Genomic DNA, 18869 nt, shown 5'->3' with positions numbered 1-18869 from the left:
TTCCTATTCTCTTTGATTTTACCATATCATCAGTTTATTACTTCTGTTTTCATGTATTATTTTTTGATTGATGTGTTCAAATCTGTGATGGAAAGTTAACCCATACATGGTAGCATGGTATAGTTGTCCCTCACAAGTGTGAATCGTAGGATGTGATAAAGAACATTTTGGTGAACTCATGATCATTCCGTTGCATCATTGCATGCTTACAGAGCAGTTGTTTGGCAACTTGGTATAGCATTTGTTCATATTTTGGTTCTAGACTACATAAATTATATGGCTAAATGGTTCAGTTTAATCCGTCATTTTCTTGGCGTAGTGTCTCTGTAATTACTTCTATGTATATATAAACTTCACATTTGGATGGCAATGAGGTGCTAGAGGGTTATTTTGGGGAAGATTTAAGCATCGAATCTTGCTTTTGAAGTGCTCTGGCAGTACTACTTTGTTTCAGATTATTATAGCAAACTCACTGTTAATTTCCTCGTCTGTCAATAGAAATTAAATCCTGTGCCATAGTACAACATTTTTGAAATGTTAATGGGAAGTTTGCAGCCATTGTGGCTACCAATTTCAAAAGTCTCAGGAACGTGTTTGCCACTATCTTTTGTTATTATATTGTCTACGAGTTTTAGATGTCATTAACTGTCTTTGAATAATGCCCGGCACGTAGTCAGAACTTAAACACAACATGTGAATCTCTAATTTTATCTTTCTGTCTATAAACGCATCCAAAAAAGATACCCTGGCGGACATTGATGCTTAACAGCTCTAAGTGTGATGGTAGCTACTATGAGATAAACAAGGTATGAAAGGTACTTGACTGGTGCCATTTGCACTTCTCAAAAATAAATTGGCTGTTATCCAGTAGCTTTCATAGAAGATATGATGACAGAGCACATAAATTGGCTGTTATGAAGCAGCTTTCATTCAAAAGATGACGATAGAAGATTTCAAAAACACCCCAATAATAAACAAACCAATTTGATTTCGACTTTTTAATTATGATTATTCTGAGTACCAAGTTAAAAAAATTAAAAATATTTCTCGTCTAATCCACATAAAATTAAATTTTTCAAGAAGAGAATTCCAGTAGTTCCATTTTTATTAAAACCAAATTGACTATCTTTTCATGTAAAGTTATCATAATTCCAGTAGTTCGATTTTTATTAAGCGTGTACGTGTACAAGCTCAAATCAAAGAAAGTAAGTTAACTGCTGCCTTTTTCTTGAACCTCCTTCCCCATACAGTTCATTCCACTGCTTCAGTTCCCCCATTATAGAACCTTCTTGTGCGAAGCTTGCTGCAACCTGCAGTAAAATCATTTACAAAGCAACAAAACAAATATTATAACATGCCTGCCAAAACATGGTGCCATGCCTAAACAAATTCGTGAAAGTTTCAAACAGATGGTCTTCAGATTGAAGGGATGATAATGGACGTATGTTAAGAGAATATTTCTAAAGATGGTTAAACCTCCTGCTTTATGTTAAGAGAATATTTTAAGGAAAAAAGAAAAGAAAAGGTAATATGACTAAGTTTCCCAGGCTTCAATCATTTACCACAAGTAGAATGGTTTCCAACAGACGCAAAGGATAGTCTTAACAATGAACTGTCTCCAGGAGTTGTTGCCATCTAGTTGAGAAATTTAAGTCTTTTAACCTAACAGCAACATCTGATAAAACTGTAGCATTTGTCATCTCAATTCTGAGATTATCGCACTCACATTTTATAGGTTCAATTTATTTTTCCTTCTGAATTCAAAAGTTTGATGTCCCTTAAACAAAAGCACCATAAGAATCAGTATGTATGTGTTCAGTGACTAGTGATTTATACTTAAAAAATAATAATTTTAATCTGGAGTTTACTGGAGAAAGAAGCAGTATAAGAATGGACTCACTTGATTCTTTGCTTGCCTCATGTCTTCCATTGACAACGGCCTAAGAGTAATTGTTTCATGCCCATCATCTTCTCTCACTTTTGAAGTCTCCGCTGGATTTTCTCCTGCTTCAGTTTTCTTCCTCTCCTGGAGATCCAAGTTATAAAATTTTAAGACTATTGTCTAGGTTTGCCTGTTTGCCAAGCTTATCATAGTCAAGAAGATAATTCTTGCACTACCCATTTATCTAACCATCAGTTGATAACTTCCTGAACCAACTCCAGAAGAGAGGACAATCCAATTTCAAAAGAAAACCAACAAAAAGGAGAAAAGACAGGAACTTATGATTGTCTTAATATCAAGGAATTAACTAAGAATGGGTGAATGGGACAAAAAAGATACTCGCATCACTATGTTTGGACATAGAGAATGGGAGATAAAAGAAGAGAAAGAGTATGAGAGAAAGGAGGTGAATAAAAAGTCTCTCCTCTGTTTGGATATACGAGTGAAAAAGAAGGGAAATGAAAAAAAATTTGGGTTTTCTCTTCTTTTCTCTCCCTCTCTCTACTTTGCTCTCACTTTCTGTCCTTTTATTTTTTATTCTCTCCTAAAAGTTCTACCCAAATGAGAGAAAATATTTCTCACTGCTAATTTTCTCTTCTCCTCTCCTATTCTCTCCATCCAAACATGGTGGACTAATAAAAGCAGAAGTTTCAAATAGCAACACAATTGTAGGTGTACATATTTATTATTTTAATTAATTGTAGTGAAATAACAGGTAGAAAATAAAAGATACAACGAGAAAAATACTAATTTGCTAGAGACTCTTCCAATTCTCATAGCTAGACAGAAAATGATCTAGTGTCAACCCACTTTCTTAGCCCCAGCATGGTGATCAAAGAGCCAATGTAACTATAGAACAAATCCAAAATTTATATGCTAAGCAGATGAATCCGAAAGATGAAAAACAAATACCAGTTCCTTGAGTCTTTCTTTCTGGATTAGCTCCCTAACAGGACGATATGCTGCTGTTGTGCATAAGTTCTGCTTAAAATGTCACCATTATTAGATTTGCTGATCATCACTAATTCCTTATCCAATTTAACACGATACAAACCTTCAGATCGCTACCACTATACCCCTCGGTTATGGTTGCAAGCTCCTTGTAATCAAGTCTTCCATCAACCTTCTCTTTTGACAGAAGTGTCTTCAAAATCAGTTCCCTACTCTCCAAGGATGGTAAGCCAACCATTATTCTACTCGCAATGGAAGCATTAGTTTAGTTAGTCTCCCTTCTATGGTGGAACAGGTATATAATATACTATTATTATCATTATAAGAACTACAATATAATAATAATAACAATTACTACTATTACTAGATAGAGAGAGAGAGAGCTAGACCTGCGCTCAAACCTCCTAATAATTGCCTCATCAAGATCAAAAGGTCTGTTTGTTGCTGCAAGAACAAGAATTCTTTCCTCTGGCTTTGTCAAGAGCCCATCCCAATGGGACATAAACTCATTTTTTATCTTCCTCATTGCTTCGTGTTCTCCAACCCTACTTCGCTGTCCAAGCATGCTATCAACCTCATCAACAAAAATAATAGTTGGGGAAACCTTTGCAGCCAGAGTAAACAAAGCTCTAACATTTTTTTCATCTTCTCCAAACCATTTTGACGTGATTGTGGACATTGAGACATTTATAAAACTTGCTCCGGCTTCATTTGCTATGGCCTTGGCAAGCATAGTCTTCCCAGTTCCTGGAGGCCCAAATAGTAATATTCCTCTACAAGGCTTCAGGAGACCCCCTATAAAAAGATCTGGCCTTCGAAGAGGAAGCATGACAAGTTCCTCAAGGGATTCTTTGATATCATCCAAGGCGCCTATATCATCAAATGTTACTCCAATCTCACTGGCAGGGATTACCTCTGGTCTAATACGCTTTTCAAACTCATTGTCAGGAGCAACTTCCTGGATACAGTATCATACTACTTGATAAATTAAAAATAAATCAGCTGCAAATCATTTCTATGTTAATAAAGATCCAAGAACAGTAACTCTTGAAAGAAAGTAAACAGGGAATCATGTACTGAGCTTCTAATCCAAATCATGTCTAAAAAACAAGTGGTCGTATTAAATTAAAAGGCTCAACTATGAGAAATTGAAATTTAATTTAGTCAGGAATTCGAAAATAGAAGAAGAAGAAATAAATCATCTACTTCTTTCAGTGCCACGAAAGGTAGAAATTGACAAAAATAAAATAGAAAAAAACTACCTAACAGATGGGCACGACCATATAACTAGGAAATCAACGCTCTAGATCAAAAAGCTTTATCAAGAAGAAATTTCTAACCGTATAGATAAAACACTTTTTTTCCCTATAAAAGAGCATGATATTCAAAAGGATAACAGACTAGCAGTACTTCTCTATTCTTTCTGATGCTTCAATGTCCCATTTCCTAGGAGATGTGTTTTTTTTTCACCCCTTATCCAATAGAGAACACAGAATAGCACTTTGGCATCCACATATGGGTTTCTAGGAGACACCAAGTATGATTAAACAGAATAAATGGTTCAAGATAATTCATGGTGAATGATAAATATTTCCTTTACATCCCAACTTGATTCATATCCCATACCCAAGTCCATCCAAGCGATATATGTGAATAGTTGAAATTTCAATATTAGCAAATCAATCAGTCAAAGAAAGGTATCATAAATAGATGAAAAAACTTACAGGTACTTTAGGAAGTGGAGATGAAGTATCCTTTTTCACCACTGGGACTGATTTTTCTGGATCTGTTTTGCTTTCAGGGGGTGAAACCTCAGCTTTTGTCTTGGATTTTGTAGCATCTGCAACATCACCATTTTTAGCTACCTATAAATGCATAAAAGTAGAGAAAAGTTAGATTGCAGAAAAAAGAAAAAAAGGCATAGTATGTTCAGTTAAACAAACCTTTGACGAATCCATGTTGGACTCTAACTTCAAAGTATCCTTTCCACTTAGCTTGTTCACTTGAAAAATATCTAATGCATGGGACAAGCTGTACAAGTAAAAAGGACTTAAGAGAAGAAGGTCATAGAGTCACCAAAAACTAAATAATCTGAAAATTGTGCCGAACCTCTTTGAAGATATAACTAGTTTTCCGTTTCTGTACTCAGGATCCTTGTTGTTCATCAAATGATATGAAACGGCTGACACAACAATCTCTTCAATATACTTACAGATAACCATTGAATCCGCTAGGCAAATTGAGCTGAAATCATCACAATCAAGGTCATTTGCTGCTAGTACCTCTGTGATGTGATTTCTGTTATCTTGAAATTGAATCATTTTCATGTCTTCTTCTAGCTGCGACTTCCAACTGACAAGGTGGGTCTCATCTTCTGGCTGCTTAATTTCTATATTGTAAGGAAATAAAACATTAAGCCTTTCATCCACTTCTGGGCAGTCGATGTCGACTTCTGTTGTCCTTGAACCAAGCACGAGTACTGGTCCTTGTAGTTTTTTCAACAGTTTCTGGAACAAGGTATACATTCTCTGGGATTTAAGAATAAGTTTCTCAACATCCCTGATGTACAGGATAATGGGAGTCTTTTTGGATACACACAGCAGAACCTGGACAGACAAATCTCAAAGTTGACATATTTCTCTAATTTGATGATAGTGATATCTGACACAATAGCTAGATCATCAGATATCACTATCATCACATGACAAAACCTACTATGATTTTAATTTATGTTAAAGGAAGTTGTCATACAAGATAGATGACAGAAAACATATCAAAGCATAAGAACTTCATATTTAAAAAAGAATAAAGCATAAAGCTTATTGATCATAAGGGTTTGTTGTTGTTCATATGTGCTGATACTTGGATTTGGGTCATTTATCTTACTTTCAAGTATGTATAGAATAAAGTACCAAACGTAAATCAGTATTTAAAATTTTTTCGCGTTGTCTGCCCATCTGTCTCAGAGAGAGTGAGATTTTAGAACTAAAAGCCTTAGCATCTTTTTAGCCCTCACTTATGCCTTCAGTATTAGAAGGCTTATTCAAAGTGTAGAAAGAGAAAATACTCTTTCTTATTCTCATCTTGGGATGAGTTTTTAATGGACATCAAGAAAAATTGATTTAAAAAAAAAAACGTTAGAACTTCTCCCAATGTTTTAACATAAAGTTTCCAGCCCAATCCAAGATACATACATATATAAATATGTATGCATGTATGTATGTTTCTAAGATTAACATACATATGTAGATACATAGCAGCATTCACAATACTCATATTCAATAGCAGCATATAATTGTCAATGACAAGAAATGACTAATGATGAGGCTGAGATGATAGTATAACTGAAAGTAGACATACCTTATAAACTGACTGAATCAGAAGTTTTTCATCAAAAGACCAGCTACAGGTGTGCTTGAGAGGAACTGCAAGTCACTGAACTATAAGGACTGTAGAAGATGATGGTGCATAAGAACAAATCTATGCGTTCATGACTATCAGGCATCAAACACTATAAAAATGTAATAGAAATGAATGTGGTTTGCCGACAACTTCCAGCTTAATGCAAAACATAGACAAAGTTAGTTGGCTAGGATAGAAAAGATCTTCAAGGTAACTAACATATCACCTAAGGGCATTGTGCATTAGGATTCAGGACCATAATGTTTTGATCTCTTCAGAGTTCAGACACATCAGACAGTTTTATGAACATATTCTCCTTTCTCAATACACATTAGTCAGAAACAGATTTACCAATTTTAAAAAGTATATATGTAAAGCACTCGGCCATTCATTCTAAAACAACCAACCAAACTTCTAGAATAAAATGCTATCGTGTCATTCTTACTAATTCCTCCTATCTTGCACTTTTTTTACCCTTCTCCCTCCTAAGGAAACTTCTACTTGAATCTAATTATTCCTTCATATTGATGTACTATTAATGATTTCAGTGACATGTCTAGGCCATAATCCAAAGATTCGGTTTCGGTTTACTTAAAACACAAAATGTTTTGGTCAATTTCGGTTAGTTTCGGTTCTAATTTCGTGGTATCGGTTTTGAATTTTTTTATTATAAATAGTATTTTTTATCTTAATTTTTATGGCATCACACAAAATCTAATTATATTTATGCAATGAGGTTAATATTTAGTTAGGTACAAGTTAGAATCAGGTCAAATCTAGCTTTGAATTTTAAATAAAGATATTATATTTACATCCCTTGAACTATCACATTTTTTCACATATACCTCGTGAACAATTATTTATTTATTTCATGGTTTGTATAATTTTGTTTTAGATCAAGAAGATATACATGAATATTTTTCTTAGTTCAGAGGGTGTATTGGGTAATAAAAAAAGTTAAGGAAGTGTGAAAAACAACAGGAGGTCCAAAAGAATTATCCCTTTAAAATATATATTAAAAAAATATTATTATGGTTGTTTCGTTTATATGCTAGTTTTGGGGTCCCGAACAGATAGGAACAAAGTGCAAAATGTTTCAGCAATGAAACTTCAAACTATGGTCCAGACTATCGAAGCAATTTTAACAATTAAAATTTGCATCCACATTGATATCTGTTTCTTTTCCAAGCACTCCAAAAAGTGAAAGAACATTTAGTGTAATTAACACTACTAAATATTTGATTTCAATGAAGACCCTACACTTACTTTCTCAAAAAAATATTCACATCAGAGTTACTAGTTGCCATCTCTTTCACATAACTGTTTAAAAGACAGTGGACAGAATAGCAGCAATAATTTAACAAAAATTATGGACAAAAGAAGATTCAATGAGTCAATACATAGGTTTACAGCACTACAATAGTTGCCAAAAGGTTGAATTATGTTTGATAATGAACATAATAAGAGTAAAAATACTAAAAATTAACAATGTAATAAATGACAGACGACTCCAACAATAATAACAAACTATTCTTTCACTATAATATAACTACAGAATCATAGTTATGTTAGGCCTAATGCATGGGCAAGAAGTACAACCTGGATTAACAAGAGGGCTTTGTGATGCTAGGCAACTCATATCTGCTGAAGCAGAGGCATTCCTTCGGAGTTTTGGCATGTTATGAGTGCCATCTGATCCCCTAAAGGTAGAAGAATAGGACCTTGGATAAATACACTATTAGAAAATATTGCATAAAAGTAATCGAGGGGTGCTAAATTGTGTTCTCATTTACTTTGACATGATGTCTATCCCGCTGCTTTGCCTGCGCAAGGATCCTGTGAATGACATTTAAGTTTGATAAGAAAGTGTTAGATAACTAGTTGAGCAAAAAACTTAATTGTTAGGTAGTGTATCATCAATATATATTATAACTTTAACACGCCCCCTCGCGTGCAGCCTCTAGTACCATACGTGGACAGATAATAAATAACAAGATATGCTGCCCATGATACTGCAAAACTATAAATTAGGAAATAAAAGTGGGCTAATGATGTTTAAACCCGTGGCCTTTCGAAAACCCACTGCATAGCATAAACTGGTCCAATCTCCACAATTATACAAGTTGATTTCAATCTACAACTCTGGATTTCTTGGCCATAATAAATATTTACATACATTAACATTTGATATATTACTGCTAGTTCATTCAACATAAACAATAAAAGAGAGGAAATAAAATCAACCATATAATGCTTATAACTTGAACCAGAAAGTCAGCAACAAAATTTGCTTTAAGTGATACCTTTTGTCTCCTCCTTCTGAGGAAGGATTGAAAAAGATTCAAGTAAACCAGACATCCGTTCTAGCGTTGCTTCTGAAATAGATCTTTTGAAAGGCTAAAAGGGGGAAAAACCTGAATTAGAGTGAATCATTCAACCTAATTTTTAAGGCCTCTAGGAGACAGTCATATATGACACATTTACACTGGGGTTAGCAAAGGCCTAATATAGTTGATACAAAGAGAATAATACCTCAGAAACCAGAAAAAAGAAACTGCAATAACATTAAGCAACTATATGATCCAGAAGTTCATGGGCCATAAGATGGATAAAGTGCTGCATATTGTGGCATTAAAAGAACAAGGACAAACAAAATGAAAAGAAAATAAACACCAACATGACACCTCTTTATTAAATGTGAACATCAAGAGAGGAGGTGGGAGTGTAGGAGTTAATTCCATCTTAAGAACAAAAAGTTTACAATCTGAAATTGCCAGGCAAAATAGGAACCATAATTTGCTTTGAATCTGTAAGGAACTTCAAAAACTTTGGATATCATAGATTCTTACAGCATCAGAGCTTCCACTGCCATATTTGCTTTGAATCTGTAAAACAGTGTCATTTCTTAGGAACAAAACTTAAACATCAAAATCTAATGACAGAAGCAGAGCTGCTGAATCCACTCACTTTAAGTGAAAAATCAGTTGCATCCAGCAAGAGCAACTTGGTCCCAAAATAGTGGGCTAGTGCCTTTGCAAGCATCTGCTGGTAGAGCTCTTCAAAAAGGTATTAATAGTTAGTAACAAGCAGATATATACAAAACAGCCATTTCTTAATTAAAAATTATCTCTGTCATTATTTTCTAAGTAATCTACCTGTAGGACCTGAGAGTAAAATTGCTCGACTTGCTGGAGAAAGGTTTCTGGTGTACTTAGAAAAGTCAGCTTGTTTCAAGTGAACATAAGCTGCACTGGTCAATACAACACGAGTCTGTTCACTGCCATTCACATTAAGGAGGCAAAGACATCAGAACAAAAGTAAAAGAAGGAAAAGGACAGGCTTTAATTTATTATGGTATCTCATCCAATGTTATAATCATGCTATAAAGTTAATCAAATTATTTTGACTAATTTTGACAATCAACAAAGACAAAAAGATGACACATAATAAGGTTGACTTTAGTTTGGCTTTCCAGGAATTGAGCAATTATCTGCTTTCAATATTGTCAGTTTCTTTATGTCAAACACAAGGCATAACCATTTAAAATCATATATTGAGAAATCCAGATGTTATTAAATACCCTGACAGAAGACCAGCAACTTCAAGATAAAGAATGCAGGTGGAATCGAGGGCAACATAAGATACTGTTCATATTCTACAAAGATTTGCTAAGATCTCTACCTTCAGTTTATAGTAGGCTATAAATGATCGGGCAACTTGGATCATTCAATAATTAGGAATACCAAGGTCATCAGGAATCTTTAATTTCTTCAGCAACTAGTTACAAGTTCAGTGCAATTATTGTAGCTTCCCTTAAGCACCGCAATGTTGTGAATCCTTTTCTAGAATGAACTATGAAGTACCCAATAGAAGCCTAATGTGGTGAAATAAAAAAAGTAAGTAAAATCTGCACTGGGTATAAATCCAACATCAAATGTGAAAAAGTACAATCTGCACTGAATATAAAGCCAACATCAAATGTGAAAAAGCACGACGGATGTATCAAATTACTCTTTATATCTTCTTCTCGGCTAAATTTCCTAAATTATCAGGTCCATTGCTGATTCCATCATTCGAGGTAGATCAATGGAGAACCAAGATCTCAAGCATATCATTGCACACATTAAAATTAAAACCCTCAGAATTAAAAAACAAAACAAGCAATCATTTCTCTCCTATCCTAGATAATCTGCAAAAAGTTGATATCTTCCCCTTAAACAAAACAGAGCAAAAGAAAATTTTCATACTGAAATGCTCGGACTTGGAGGAGTGAGGACAATCGCACGAACAGTTCTGATCCTTATTACAAGAATTTAACCCATCTCAATCTACCACCAAGATCACACCAGAAATCCAACACAATATTGCTAGCATTTTACCAAATTTCAGAATACAGCCTATTTAAACTTCAGTTGACAGAAACCTTGATCCTAATAGTAACCAATAGGTGATTACTGAACACCACCATAACAGTAACCTTTCCCATGAACTAAACAACATGTTCTCAAGGACAATTCTGAACAAAACTAGAATGAAACCTGAAATTTCAAATAACCACAAAAATGTTTGCACCGACTATATATCGGCATCAAATGTCCAGTGTATCGTTCGTGAATTTATTTCTGAGCATTCTAATAAATCCCACACAAAAATCCCATTTTCCAAAAACTCAGCTATCCTAGCACGAATAAATGCATCATAACAAAAAAATAATAATCGAAGAAGTAATCCTCTTTAAATCATCTTTCTTTTACCTGAGGTAATAAGGGAACTCATCGAAGGTAACTTTGCCGTCCCTTCCATCCACGACCAACCGCATCAACTCCTGCTCCATCCTCTCCGCCGTGACGCCCGACGAAGTCCTCGTGGGTCCCACCCACCTCCCGACAGTTTGTCCGGAGGCCAACCCTAACCCGACACCGACGCCGAGCCCGATGCCGAGCGCTGACATCAGCATATGCTTCTGTTCCATTTCCTCCTCCCACCAAAAACCTAAAAAGCTTCTCCTCCTCCCCTTCGTTGTTTCCGATCAACAAGATCACCAAATCCTATGGGAACAGAGGGATTAAGGGAGGGATCCAGAAAAAGAAAACGCTACACAGAGAATCACAGCGCGATTCGAAAGCAAAGAAATGTAAACATACTCTTTTCTTGTCTTTCTTGCCGCCTTCTTTGCTTCTTCGTCGTCTTCTTGCTTCTTTCTCCGAACTTCTCCTCCCCCTTCTTGAGTCAGAGAAAAAAAAAATCAGACAGACTCTTTAAGAAAGAGCGAAATTTGGAGAAATCCAAAACGAAAGACGCATACGTACTCTTTTTCGATCTTTTCTCACCTTCCTTCTCACTCTCTCCACTTCTTATGCTGTCGCTTGTCGTTCTTTAGAGAGAGAGAGGGATTTATATAGGAGCGGAGTTCACGGATCGGAGGGTTAGTTTTAGAAACGATGAGTGTGTCGGGAAACGAACTCCGATGATGTGGAGGGAAACGGTTTTCCGACCGGAATGCTTGCGTACTTCGCAGCGCTGCCGCGTTGGTTGGGTTCGGGAGAGTTCGTATGACACGATGCCGGGAAGCGGATTCCGTTGGTTGCTACGAGAGTTCGAGGGCGGGATCTTTGACGTGGAGTTGACGGTCGTTTAATTAGAACTGCTCAGGGTGGAGCCCACTAAAACCGCCACCCCATATGTCCATACGGCTAGTCCTAATGGAGACCAGCCTTTTATCATTTTCTTTTCTTCATAAATTATGGAAAATTAGAGAAAAATCTAAACTACTAGCAAAACGAGTAATTAGGATTCTAATTTACTATGACTACGTTTTGTGTGTAGTATAGATGTCTAAAAACATGGTAGTATAATCCTTGTAACAATTTTCAAGTGACGCACCTCTTAGCCTGTTCGCTGTTTTACAGGTAAATCGTATCAACGGATACGAGTCGGCCAACCGCGGCAATGGCTGTGGGCTTTCTGGGATCTTTGTGCCGGGAAGCAAATCCAGTGGGTGTACGAGCGTTGGTATCTGATCCATGTCAGATCTAGACTTGTCTAACCAGGCGACAAGGACTATGCGTCGGCCTACACGTGGCTTACATGCAAGACGCATAGGAATTGAGAAAGTTTGGGGGGCCCCACATCTATTAATACGTGCAACGGCCAGCGAGTGTTAAAGTAGTTGCTACCTTACGGGCTCTTTGGCCCAATGGCCCATTGGCCATGATAAGGTGTAAACAGTAATGGCATTTAATAGAGCCCATGGGTCAAGTAGACCCATCTCCGTTTTGGACGGGACTCTCACTCACGTGCCTACCACCGCGACCTCCTGCATCTGAATCGACGAAAGTATTTTCGTAATTAGCAAGCGAACGGAATGCGTAGTTAGTCTTGTAATATGTATGAATCTCACTAATTATGATTAGTTATTATTATTATTATTTTTCAAGTAAAGAACCTGTAGGCTAGATTTAAGTTGGACAAAGTGCAAATACTTTTTTATTACAAAGACATTTAAATGTCGTAGCATAATAATATTTTCATTAATCAAACTGTAGAAGAATCCATCGTCGTGCCTAATCGGAGCTCCACGACGCCCAGTTAAAATTCTAAATTGGTATAATACCCTTTGAACATCAAAACAATTTTTGTTTGCATCAGAGTATTTTTTTTTTTTTTTTTTTGTTCTATAAATTTCTGCCTGGGATCGACCCTACCCAGAGTGGTAACTCCCAACCATGCCGGCCGGTAAATTTTTTTATTTCGATTAACGAGCAAAAGTGGTGCACCGGCACCTTTCTAAATCTGACTGTCGTCGTCCGACCAAGATATGATTTTGATAAATCTCCGCCGCACAACGCATGGTTAAAGGATCGCAATCGACCGCGTGGATTACCCCCGCAATCGCGGAAGTGTCGTCCTATCACCGATTGGTCAAACCTGGCAGTCAAACCTCGCTGGAACTCCTCCCGCGCGATTCAAACCGCTGGGTTTAGGTTTAGGGTTTCCAATTTAATCGGTAGGGCCGGACTCCGGAGTGAGGAGAGCCACGAAAATTACGGATTTAGAACGACAAAGAAGTTTCTCCGGAACGAAGCCGAGCTCGAGGTGGATTAGCTTCCTCCCATAAAAGGAAAGAAGAAGAGGGCAATGGCTGGTAATCCTTGGGAGGTTCCTGGTCGAGTTAGGGGTTTTCACCTCCACGGGAACCACCCAAACTCGTCCCCATGTAATCGCATTGCTACGCTTGGGATCTTTGAGCCTGTTCTCGAATCGAGGTAATTACGTCGTCTAGTGTAGCTCAAAATGGCACCTTGAGGGCTGCTTCATAGAAAATTTTGTTCATTAGGTACTGACATTTTTGGATTTGAATCAATTTGAGGGCATAAAATTTTCAAATTTCCACTTTATTCCTATTTCTTTCGAGAAGACTTCTTGTTTTTCTACTGTTAACAAGAGGGATTCGTTGTTTTTATATGTGAAGCGGTTGATATTCGTCTCCAATAGAGGATTATTTATTTATTTATTTATTTGTGTTTGATGATGGTCCTAACTCTCCTTCTATAAATTATAACGGGGTGTAAAATAGCAACTGAAACAATTGCCAGCACATGGTCTGCTGCATATTTATCTTCCAATCCCACGAACATGAGAACATCTGGATGTTCTTCAAATTCTTCTAATAAGTCTCAGAATAGATATTTGGCAATTCTCTTTCTAGAGTTGAAAGAGGATCCATTGCAAGCCAATACTTTTCTCCCACATAAATTTTCTATTAGTTTATAGCTCTTTTACTCAGCTAGGTTGGTGGTACGCATTACTCTTTTGTTTATAGCTTTCCTTCGTCTATGTGGACGAGTTTAGCTATTTCCTTTCAAGGGCTTAGAGGAGTTCTTACTTTAACTTCTCTGAGTTGCTCTTTAGATTCACGCTGAACTTTTTGCCATTTTAGATCTATCTTCATAATTAATACATTGCAACATTACACCATTTATTCTCTCCTTTCTGAAAGATAAATACTCAGTAATTGTTCTGTCTAGAAACAAGGTGATGTTTCACAGACTGATTGCGGTTTGCTCTTTTTGATTGGCTAACACTGTTCCTATTCCTTAAAGAAGCATTTATCTGATACTTTTCATGGTGCAGGGTCATATTACATTATGGAAAACAAGGGTGTCAATGGCTCAACAAAGCAGGGCTTGTTGGAAGAACTTCCATCTCTTCTCAAATATGTCCGATCACAAGTTGCTGGTTTTGATATCAGTCCCAACCCTTTGGAAGAAACCCCAACTCCTCAAGTACGTTTGCTTTGTAGATTTTGTAACAATCTGGAAATTCCCTAGTGTATTTCTCCTTCCTTTGAATCCTATGTTTCTCAAACAACATGGATAATTCAGGGGGTTTAGTGATGGCTCATGTTATTGCAAGCTTCATGATTACTTTTTTCTGCGTCTTCTGGAGATTGTCAATATCCAGGCTCCAGTCTCATTAATCCAATATATTTTGTGCTTAAGTTTTTATGATTATTAAAGTACTTGTTTAAGTTTTTATTCAGGAGCCAGAGATGACAAAAATTCAGAGTCATGAGAATGTGGTCTGCACTCCATCAACAAATTTGCCCATTCAAGTGACCGAATCCCATCATTCACATTCTATTTCCATTAGCATGCCAACATCACCTTGTGGACCTTATATAGAAGAGAATGAAAATGGCGCTCTCCTTAGGAAGGCTATAGCAAATGGCACTACAGGAGAACAATATTATCCTATGAATTTGAACACAGAAGCAAAAAATGTGACGTTTCACTCCCAGTCCATTCCAGCAGGGAATCTGCATGCAAGGACAAATCCTGATAGGAACATTCTGAATTTTCCAAAGAGCCAAAGGCCACCAAGGAACAACAAGCTGAGGGACAAACGCTACGATTCCTTCAAGACATGGTCTGGTAAACTTGAAAGACAGATAACAAATTTACGGGGAAAACCGCAAGATCCACAGGAGCATATTGGTTCACTAGTTCCAGCATCCTCCCCCCTACCGACAGTGGATCGTTTCTTTGATGCCTTACAAGGGCCTGAACTTGACACACTTAGGGTGAGTATTTGGGTGACCTCTTTTAGTTACTTCTATCATCTGTTTATGTATTTCTTATTAACTTATCCCGTTTGCCTTTCAAATAGTGAGGCATTATTTTGATAAAATAAACATAATAAGATATGTGAAACAGTGTTATATTATGGAAGATTCCTTTTCCTAATTTGTGTACTCTTTGGAATCAAACCCTTGATAGATGTATCGTTGTAACATAAGACTACCATGATAGCTGGATTCCCACATCAAGGAAGGAAAGGCTTTGAATGTGATTATCTATCCCTCATTTCAACTTTTATGTAAACACCAACGACAAAACTAACCTATCTACTTTACAAGTTCCTGAGGCATATACAAACATCACTATCTCACAAAGTTATCGTAATTACTCTCTTCATAGTGATTTTATTTCTTGTTAAGGCATATAGCTCATAACTTTCTATTGGGAGTTATTTTGCAGGCATTAGAGCAGTTGGTTCTTCCTGAAGATAAGAATTGGCCTTTCCTTCTTCGCTTTCCAATATCCTCCTTTGGTATATGTCTAGGAGTGAGCAGCCAAGCGATCTTGTGGAAGTCATTAGCAACATCTCCCTCCATGAGATTTCTGCATCTAAGCAGATCAATCAATTTTGTTCTGTGGTGCATCTCCATTGCATTGACGGGCATTGTGTCCTTCATTTACTTTCTGAAAATCATATTTTATTTTGAAGCTGTCCGCCGAGAGTACTATCATCCTATTCGAGTCAATTTCTTCTTTGCCCCATGGATAACTTGCCTCTTTTTGGCCCTTGGACTTCCACCTTTAGTTGCAAATAACCTGCATGGTGCTCTGTGGTATGTACTCATGACTCCAATCTTGTGCCTTGAGCTTAAGATATACGGTCAATGGATGTCCGGAGGTCAGAGGAGGCTTTCAAAAGTTGCCAATCCATCAAATCATTTATCTATTGTGGGCAACTTCGTTGGTGCATTGCTGGGTGCAACAATGGGACTTCGAGAAGGGCCCATCTTCTTCTTTGCTGTTGGATTAGCTCATTATATTGTACTATTTGTAACTTTATACCAGAGGCTTCCCACAAATGAAACACTACCAAAGGAGCTTCATCCAGTGTTCTTCTTATTTGTAGCAGCACCCAGTGTTGCTTGCATAGCCTGGGCAAATATCACAGGAGAATTTGGTTATGGCTCGAGGATTGCTTACTTTGTTGCTCTGTTCCTCTATATTTCTCTGGTAAGTATCTCCCCGTGTTAACAAACCAGTAGCTTTTCTTGTTGTTCTTTAAAGTATTGTGTCACAATTTGCATATCGAAGAATAATTGATCAGTTCAATGACAGAAAAAAGAGAGCATATAACCATATAATTTTGGAGTAGGAAAATGAATTCCTCTCTCCAAGTGCTACCAGTAGCTCTTGGCCTTTTATAGTTGTACAGTTATATAATTAGGTATTGGAATGATCTATTGTTCCAGATCTACAGCTTAGATTGACATACTATAATTGTCATAATTTGTTCCTGGTTTGAGTTGCTCAACAGAATATGATTGTTATATATATATATATATATATATATATATATCTTGATTTCAGTATCTAACTACTTTTATACATCTTCATGTGTCTTTTGCAGGCTGTCCGGATTAACTTCTTCCGTGGATTCACGTACTTATTTTTGAACTTCTTCGATTATTAATCTTTCTGGTACTGTCTTGTTCTCCTTAGTATATGTGGCATACTCTAAAGTTCTCTTATCACCTCCACAGATTCACACTGGCATGGTGGGCATATACTTTCCCCATGACTGGTGCAGCTATTGCAACAATCAAATACTCGTCCGAAGTGAAGAACTTATTTACGCAATCGCTATCTGTTGCACTCTCTGGCATCTCCACCTTAACAGTCACAGTGCTGCTGATCTCTACAGTCATCCATGCTTTTGTCCTCTGTGATCTATTCCCAAATGACATCTCCATTGCCATTACAGAGAAAAGATCAGATACAGCCAAGATGCATGCACATACAGAGATAGAGAGCTCAGACACTGGAGACACATAAAACCATGTGTCTCAGAAGATGCTAGCAGGCATTAGTTATCTTTGCTGTTTATTGTGCAGTTGTACCTTTGTCTCATGAGGTTAGCAATACCACTAAATCTAAGATGGTATTAGTATTGGCATTCTTATTGGCTGAGACAGCTCTGGAGATGAGGATTGCATCATAAAGATGTCGTATTTATGCCTATCAGGTTCAAGGAGATGAAGGATTTTATCATGTGATTGGTTGAGAAAGATTATCCAGTGAAAGTGTTAATGTTACTAGAGTGATTTGTTCGTATAAAGAGTATTTACTTATGAATTAAACCTCTATCTTATAATTAAATGCTTAGTTATATACATTTTGATCAAATTTTGTATAAGATAAATTATGTGATTAGTTTTATACAAAATCATATTACAGATGAAGGGATGTATGCATATTTTCGAAGCAAGATTTTCATTAGTAAAATATAACTAAAATATCCTACATTTTTCCACTTCTCATTTTCCTTTTCTTCTACTAATGTGTAAAATTCCTTCTTGATTTCTACTAGTGAAAAAATTATTAATCGGCCAGAACAATTCTTTCTATTATGAGTGCATTTTAAATTGACCTTATTGAATATACTTGTTTACGGTTTAATAATCAAACATAAATTGTGATATACACTTATTTAAAATAATTATTATAGTTTTATTCACTTTTTACAACCAAATAATGGAATATAAATAAAACACTTAATTTGATTTAAGAAGTGCATATAAATTTATCATTAGAAAATTTATTCACAAATCAAAAGTTATTTATAAAAAAGCTCGTAGTCTATAGTAATTCATTAACATACAACGATTATAACGATAAGGCATGATACACAGAGAGTAAGTGAGATAGCTCCACACTTAGCTTATAATAAACAACACTATAGTTTAAACTAGATGATCAAATCTTAGGACACAACACAACACAATTATAAGAACAGCCCAAGTGATTCTTAGGAGCATGGAGTCTCAAATTCAACATTATTAATCGATTCAACAACTCAAGACACAACTTTGAGAATACACAAAGATAAGAGATCAAGGATAACCCACCTAGAACACAAATTAAATGAAAACTTTATGCATCATAATATTGTTACAAAACAGCAGGGACCACTAACAAGTACAATATTTGTGTCCACACAAATGTAGATGTTGGCGAGCACATATTATAACTGTAAACGGGTCTCAGACCCTCATCTCACCCAAAGGTGTCTTATCACCCGGCCTAACAATAAGGCCTGTCGACTGAGAGCACTATTGAGTGAGGGAGGGTCTGTGATGATAGAGCTACCATGCCAGCAACAGATCGGATGGAGAACGAGCAAAAAGGCGACGACCAAGCTTGGATTCAGCTTGAGAGGGGAGGAGAAGAAGAACAACTGCAGTAACGAAGGAGGAGAGGGACTAGTCATGAAGATC

At 36.5% G+C, this 18869-nt stretch overlaps 2 protein-coding genes across 3 annotated transcripts; one reads left to right on the top strand and one right to left on the bottom strand.

Moving 5' to 3' along the window:
• Positions 1–1097: 1097 nt before the first annotated feature.
• On the bottom strand, positions 1098–11870 carry LOC140768755 (uncharacterized). 2 transcript variants are annotated; one of them, XM_073109150.1, is made up of 18 exons: positions 11605–11870; positions 11440–11515; positions 11050–11343; positions 9451–9572; positions 9263–9351; positions 9145–9180; positions 8599–8692; positions 8089–8131; positions 7895–7995; positions 6254–6318; positions 5003–5499; positions 4837–4924; positions 4618–4758; positions 3283–3851; positions 2997–3135; positions 2855–2923; positions 1901–2026; positions 1098–1310 (listed from the first exon to the last, which is right to left on the bottom strand). In XM_073109150.1, exons 3-18 carry the CDS (start codon positions 11265–11267, stop codon positions 1197–1199), a joined length of 2511 nt encoding a protein of 836 aa, XP_072965251.1. In that variant the 5' UTR covers positions 11268–11343; positions 11440–11515; positions 11605–11870; the 3' UTR covers positions 1098–1196. The 2 variants fall into 2 exon arrangements, with proteins under 2 accessions (XP_072965251.1, XP_072965250.1); XM_073109149.1 differs by having other exon boundaries at positions 11440–11518; positions 11626–11870.
• Positions 11871–13338: 1468 nt separating this feature from the next.
• Positions 13339–17795, top strand: LOC140768920 (S-type anion channel SLAH2-like). The gene is made up of 6 exons (XM_073109397.1): positions 13339–13560; positions 14429–14580; positions 14838–15377; positions 15835–16605; positions 17003–17034; positions 17136–17795. The coding sequence occupies exons 2-6, from the start codon at positions 14443–14445 to the stop codon at positions 17425–17427; spliced, it is 1773 nt and encodes a 590-aa protein (XP_072965498.1). The 5' UTR covers positions 13339–13560; positions 14429–14442; the 3' UTR covers positions 17428–17795.
• Positions 17796–18869: the final 1074 nt, after the last annotated feature.

Source organism: Typha angustifolia, chromosome 10, assembly GCF_048772165.1.
Source record: "Typha angustifolia cultivar Huaian chromosome 10, ASM4877216v1, whole genome shotgun sequence".
Lineage (NCBI taxonomy): Eukaryota > Viridiplantae > Streptophyta > Magnoliopsida > Poales > Typhaceae > Typha > Typha angustifolia.
The sequence above is the reverse complement of the archived record's forward strand: the minus strand, read 5'-3'. Positions and strand labels throughout refer to the sequence as shown.